This window comes from Podarcis gaigeae, assembly GCF_964106915.1.
Source record: "Podarcis gaigeae genome assembly, chromosome: 13".
Classification (NCBI taxonomy): Eukaryota; Metazoa; Chordata; class Lepidosauria; order Squamata; family Lacertidae; genus Podarcis; species Podarcis gaigeae.
The window spans coordinates 19,261,666-19,268,563 of NC_139689.1; the positions used below are offsets into that span (position 1 = coordinate 19,261,666).

At 42.8% G+C, this 6,898-nt stretch overlaps 1 protein-coding gene across 6 annotated transcripts in view; it reads left to right on the forward strand.

The window, feature by feature from the left end:
* The window catches only part of KDELR1 (KDEL endoplasmic reticulum protein retention receptor 1), a 123,810-nt gene that overhangs the window by 114,032 nt on the left and 2,880 nt on the right, over positions 1 to 6,898 (forward strand). For all 6 annotated transcript variants that reach the window (XM_083707837.1, XM_083707834.1, XM_083707835.1 and 3 more), the window contains 4 exons: positions 491 to 632; positions 2,417 to 2,517; positions 3,791 to 3,949; positions 5,351 to 5,603. In XM_083707837.1, the coding sequence (XP_083563963.1) occupies positions 542 to 632; positions 2,417 to 2,517; positions 3,791 to 3,949; positions 5,351 to 5,603 (604 nt within the window). In that variant the 5' untranslated portion in view covers positions 491 to 541. The remainder of the gene's footprint in view (positions 1 to 490; positions 633 to 2,416; positions 2,518 to 3,790; positions 3,950 to 5,350; positions 5,604 to 6,898) is intronic.

A 6,898-nucleotide genomic window follows, 5' to 3' on the forward strand; every position in this document is an offset into this window, starting at 1 on the left:
ACAAAACCGTCTACCACCTCAAGCATGTCGTCACCAGTACTGATGCCTGGAGATTACCAAAAGTGTGTGTGTCGTCCACTCTCCTCCCCGTTTCAGTATGCATGCAAGCTATTATCTGCTGGTGTTTATTATGAAGTTTCCGTTCTAGGCTCTGGAACACCCTTCTGACCTTCCTAAGCTAGTGATTCCGCCCCTCGGCTCGGAAGCCAGAAATAGGAGCTGGAAGTCTCGCTGCTTTCTTCAGTCGAGTCCCAACCCTCCAGCTTGCCCTAACCCAGCCCAGCTGTGGGTGTGGCGAGACTTCCTCCGCCCCCTTTTGTGGCCTTCTTTCCCAGGAATCCTTACATCCACACACGCCAGCTTACTTAGATCAAAAGGGAAGAAGAAATAAAAACAAAAGAATCTTTTCCTCCCGATCACGCACTACCCACCCCCCATCCTGGGATCTGCTCCTGCTCCCAAAGGTTATATTCGTCTACTCTTTCCGCAGATTTCCCGCTAGGCAGCTTAGCAAATCTCTCCACAACACACCCGGAAAACCATGAATGTATTCCGCTTCCTAGGAGACATCTCTCATCTATTAGCTATAATCATCTTGCTGCTGAAGATCTGGAAGACAAGATCATGTGCTGGTAAGAAAGAAGGCGTTCCGCTGCTCACTCTCTTACGTGGGAATGGAAAATGTTATTTATTCCCGGCCTGAAAGTGATCACATAACAATGGGAGACAACCTGTAATTGACTAGTTTACGCTTGTAATTTACTCATGCAATTACTTAACTTTCCTTTGAAGCCTGCAATCGTATGCACGTTTACCAGGGAGTAAGCCCCACTGGAGCTTACTTCTGAGTAACCTGCCACAGGATTGCATAGTGACAACTTAGCTTTATTTTTTAGCTATTGGTTTATTAAAATTAAGCAATTTCCCTTTATTTTTTTCCAGCTTTCTATTTCAGGAACTGAAAGACAGTCCTGTTGCAATTCTGTTTTCTTCCTGAATTGGAGATTTTTGAAATGTAATTTTTAAAAATGTGATACTGGGTTTTGATAATACTGTAGAAAAGTTATTTCTTGCCTGTCGTTGAAACATCATGCACAACAAAATCTGTTTTCATAAGGAATGCAGAACCATATAGCTGGTTATTATTTGTTAAACCTTTCCTTTGCTAAATAGTTCCTTCTCAAACTACAGACACTTGAGTCTATGGATGTTTACTTGAAGTCATGCTCCACGTTGCTCAGTGAGGATTACTTTTGGGCAACTGCATAAATTTTGCAACCTTAAAGATATGAAAATGTCCCCCCTTTATCATTTTAAAAGTTTTCAGATAATAGATTTAAACATCCATTTCCATATCATCTTAAGAGTTCGTATAAACTTCAGTAATTAAGGAACTTTACTAATGTTGTGAGTTTGCTTTCTCTTGAATGATGCCCCTGACTCCATATAAGGCAGCTTCCTATGTTCCTAAATGTGTTTGGGAGTTTTCCTTACAGAAAAAAAATGATTTTGTTAAAGCTGGTGGCTGATTGTGGAATAATTTTTTCTATGTGTAGGATCTATGTACCTGTGTTGAATTCAACTTGTACTTTAAAAGATTACCATTCATCTTTTATAGCAATGCTTTATAACTAAAACATAGTATATGAAGCTTGCTTTTAGGAAAGGTTACCTCCGCCTGCCAAAGTAGCATAGTTATCTTGGCCAGGCATGGGTTAATTGGCCTTTGGGGTGGGGAAGAAAGCTATAATGAGGGGGAATCAAAGTGGAAGTTTTAATTTTATCCTTTGTGGAATTCAGTGGGGAGAAGCTGGTTGCATGGAACTTGACAGAGGCTGGATGATGACGTGGAAGATAGTTCAGACTAGACTGGCAAAGTTTATTAGGTCTCCTCCTCCCCCCCCCAAAAAAAAAGAATCTGGTTTTCTAGTTGTCTGGGTGGTCTGTATAGAGTAAAAGGTTTGGGTGGACGGAATCCACCCACATGTGTGGATTTCCTCAGGCCTGAATAGGAAACTTCCTCCTGCTGGGCAGAACAGGGAAAGGCCGTGGATTATATCATGCATTAGGCCCAGTCGGAGATGCATCCCAGCACACTACCATCCTGCCTCTGTAGCTCTTTTGGATTATTTTTATTCTGTGCCTATGTGTGGTATGCCTATGTATTTTTGTGTTGAGGCTTGAGCGGTTGTGAGGCTGGATGGTGAAATCCTGAAGAGTTTGCTGAATTCTTCATTATCTTTTAGTTGATCCTAATAAATATATTGATTACTATATTGCTTTTGAGTGTGTGTGTGTGTGTGTGTGTGTGTGTGTAAAATTATTGTGAATGAACATGGCTACTTTAAACGTTTGTTATTTCACAGAACCCTTGTGGTTATCTGTGAGTTTCACTGCCCTGTGCTTCTCTGTGCAGGGATTTCTGGGAAGAGCCAAATTCTGTTTGCCATTGTCTTCACCACTCGGTACCTAGACCTCTTCACCAACTACATCTCCTTGTACAACACTTCCATGAAGGTACTGGCTTCGACCGTGGGTTAGATGGGACTGGGTGGAAGGAGAGCATAACAGGCTTGGATGAAGTGTGGGTCTAGCATAAATCAGAGAGAAAGGGAAATGTTTAGGTAGGAGAGAAGGCCTTGTTCTCAGCTTCTACCCCTCACTCTGCCTGAAACACCTTGACACCACAGTCAGTTACAGTAGTAGGAGATAGGATAAGGCGGGCTGCAATTCTGTGCCCACTTACCCGGGAGTAAGCCGCATTGAACTCAATACAATTTACTTCTGACTAGGTAGAGTTTCGCCGGGACGCGGGTGGCGCTGTGGGTAAAACCTCAGTGCCTAGGACTTGCTGATTGCATGGTGGCGGTTCGAATCCCCGCGGCGGGGTGAGCTCCTGTCTTTCGGTCCCAGCTCCGGCCTACCTAGCAGTTCGAAAGCACCTCTAAGTGCAAGTAGATAAATAGGTACAGCTTTATAGCGGGTAGGTAAACGGCATTTCCATGTGCTGCGCTGGTGCTGACTCGCCAGAGCAGCTTCGTCACACTGGCCACATGACCCGGAAGTGTCTCCGGACAGCGCTGGCCCCCGGCCTCTTAAGTGAGATGGGCGCACAACCCTAGAGTTGGACACGACTGGCCCGCACGGGCAGGGGTACCTTTACCTTTACCTTTAGGTAGAGTTGCACTGTTCAACTGTGACATGTGCAGGCCTTTGTACTCAGAAGGAAGTCCTGCTGAGCTCAGTGAAGCTTATCTCCAGGTATGTGTGTGCAGGATGCAGTTGTAAAATGTTGATATAAGAGGAAGCAAACTTTTGAGTTCTGCAGGGCACTTCATCAAGCAGAATAATTATAGTCTAAGACTTTGAAGTCTTTCTGCCCCATATTTCTGGACAAGCTTAACGACAGCCTATTATTATACCAGAAGGTTAAAAGCAAAAGTGAACTAAAACTTTGAAAAAGAGTACTGAAAAGTAAGTTACAGAACATACTGAGAAGATCTACAAGCATGGTGTACCACTTTTCAATGTGAGGCTAGCAGAATTAAGGAAAAGGGGGGAAATACATTGTTATAAGGGATTTGGGGTGCATGGGGGAGCTTGGTTGGATGCTAAAGAGGGCTTTTTAATCTAGAAATAAAAGAGGGACTATTTAATTTTTAAGACAGGTTTCCTAGGGATTCTCTGTAACAGGATTAGACTATAGGAGGGCAAGTTTACATTAAGAATTGGGGAGATGGGGTAATAGTTGATCTCGGTAATCCCTCTTGATCTATTTTGTCTCCTATAGGTGGTTTATATTGCATGCTCCTATGCCACAGTGTGGATGATCTATAGCAAATTCAAAGCAACCTATGATGGCAACCATGACACCTTCCGAGTGGAGTTCCTGGTTGTTCCCACAGCAGTGTTAGCTTTCCTAGTGAATCATGATTTCACTCCCCTAGAGGTAATTTAATGTATAGGTTGGTCTTGTTTTGCACTAAGATCCAAGCCCCCAAACGGCTGTCTCATAAAACAGGGGAAGGCGATCTTTTTGGCTCCACGCATGCAGGGGTTGGTAGGGGCCACATGCCAGCAAATGTAGCAAGATTGTCCCGCCTGTCCACATAGTAACACATCCCTACAGCAGTGTCCAGTTGTGTATGAGCAAATGCACAGACCCATGGAGATGAAAGGTATGCAGGGGTGTCCTTCCCTGTGCATTTTAGCCCCCAGCGTAATTGAGCCTCCCAGTCAGAGGTTTGGAAGGCAGAGGGTTTAAAATGCAGAGAAAGACATGTAGAGGTGACCATCCCGGTGCTGCTTTCTCTCCATTAGGATGGCTGCGGCTGAAGCCCTTCACCCTATGCAACCAAATTCACTCTAGTCTAGGCTTGCCATATGTCAGGAAAATTCCTGACGTCATGGTTTTGGGGTGTAAAAATGGCATAAGGGGGGAAATTTGCTGAATTGGATGTATGACAATGTGATGGAGAAAGCTGCGGAAACAGCACCAAAATCACTGTTTTTGGGTGAGGTTTCCTAAAAAAATTTAATGTATCCCCCACTTCTTGGGTGATCAACTGAGCAGTGGGGGAAAGTGCAGTGTTTCCTAGAGCAAAGCTACACAAGGAGGAGTCAGGGATCACCAACCTCTGGCATCATTTAGTGTTCTGACCAAGGGGCACCTATGTCATGGGATATCTTTTGATCTTATGTGTTGGCATTGACTTCTTGCACTTTGTCTTATTTTGCCTCGGTACTAATTCTCTATATATTTGTTTTCTCTTTTTAGGATTATAGGATTGGGCTTAGTTTTGTTTTCTAAAGCAACAAATAATATGTTCAACTGCACTTGTGTGCTTAGGCACAGACAAATAAACCTGAAGTTCATTATTCAAAATTTGTTCCAGTGAGGGGTGGATGGCATTCAAATGGGATTGTGATGTAGCTGAGACTATATGCTGCTCTGCCAAAAAAGAAATGCAATTCGTTAAAAAAAGGAAAACATTTCCTGTAATTGGAAGGGCAGAGGGACAGAATGACTAGGACTAGAATATTTCTCCTCCAAATGTTGATGGACTACAGTTCCCATCATCCCTGACCATTGTCCATGATGGCTGGGACTGATGGGAGTTGGAGTCCAATGACATCTGGTCTCTGTTTCTGAATTAGGGAGTGGTTTGTATCTCTTGAGTGAGGTACAAGGTTTTGCACACAACACCCAAAGCAAATGCTAGTTCCGGGCAATCGAGTGCAGGCTGCAACTACTCGTTGCAGTATTTCCAGTGGCTAATGATGTAAAAATGAGGCACATATACCCTTAATTAAATTACAATCATATTGTATCTCTCTTGGATGCCTCCAGATTCTCTGGACTTTCTCCATCTATCTGGAGTCAGTGGCTATCTTGCCACAGCTCTTCATGGTCAGTAAGACAGGTGAGGCCGAGACCATCACAAGTCACTATCTCTTCGCCTTGGGTGTCTACCGTGCCCTCTACTTGTTCAACTGGATTTGGCGTTACCAGTTTGAGGGCTTCTTCGACCTCATTGCCATTGTGGCTGGCTTGGTGCAAACCATACTCTACTGTGATTTCTTCTACCTCTACATTACAAAAGGTATTTTGGAAATAACAGCGGTGGAAACTAATTTCTTTATGTGATCATGTGTATATATGATAAAATGGGAGGCTAGGATTCAAGGCTTCTAGAGTGGAGTGGAATTAGTACAATGAGTTGGGAGTCTATCTCAAGAAAATGCATATTTTATCTTGAATGAGCAGTGCTGCTGTCTTAAAGATCACTAGAGGGTGCTGTACAGCTAGTATCAGGCCTCCACCTCTGTAGCTTGGAAAGGCTTATTGACGCTTTACTTATTGTAAATAGGCAACAAATTAATTAGCTTCTTAGTTCTTTCTCCTTGTAACTGGGAAGAGATGATACAGATAAATATTTCCCACACGAAGAAGTATAAATGCTAGGAACTTATCCAAATACAGTACTGTGAGCACATCTGGTCCAGCTCTGCCAAGTGAATTGGCCTACCAGGCATCTGGTTGTCAGTTACTTAGTGTACTGTGGTATTTTTACTTATGTAGGGGTGCCTGTTGGGTTTTCTGTCTCAAGAACTAAAATGACTTGGAATATATCTTGTAGGATGTTGAAAATTTAGGCATTTGTTGTTTTTTAAAGATAATGATAGGGTATATTTGGACTGAGTGTATGTGTACACACATTTGCACACCAAATATTGCAGTATGGAATGGTCCTGTTCCCTTCATGTACATCATATTGTGGTCATTGAGCACATGCGTAGGTCCCATTGGGCTGTTATGGATTCCCTTCCTGAAATATTATTTTCCTGCTTCTGCAAATCTCACGGTTCCCCAGCCTGCTACCTCCCTCTGATCTGCAGTGTCTCCATGGATTTTTGATTGAAGACAGGAGATTGTATATCCATCACATTAAGTATATTGGTTTTGATTGTATAATTATTGCTTCTTTTTTCTTACGTTGTGTTTTATTGTATTACAAATTGCATTACTACAACAGACAGTGGAGCAGGGCAATTGATTGGGTGGGGGCTGCAGACTTTCTGACTCTACCTCTGGCTAATTTTAGCCTCCCATCTACCACCTCCCGTCACACTGTAGTTTGCAGAGCTCTGTGTTCAAGCAAACTGCAGCATGACACTTGCATTTTTATTATATGTATATAATGAGCAGGATTTTCAGATGTGACCATGCATTTTATAGTGCTACTTTAATTTCAAGGCTATAATTACTATTCCTGGTTGATGCACCTTTTTTTCCTGAGAGGTTGCTGAAAATGTATTTTTCCCTTACCAGAGGTGGTTGTATTTTTGTACTTTCAACAGCTCTATAGCAAGACAAAATTCTCATACATTACTTTTT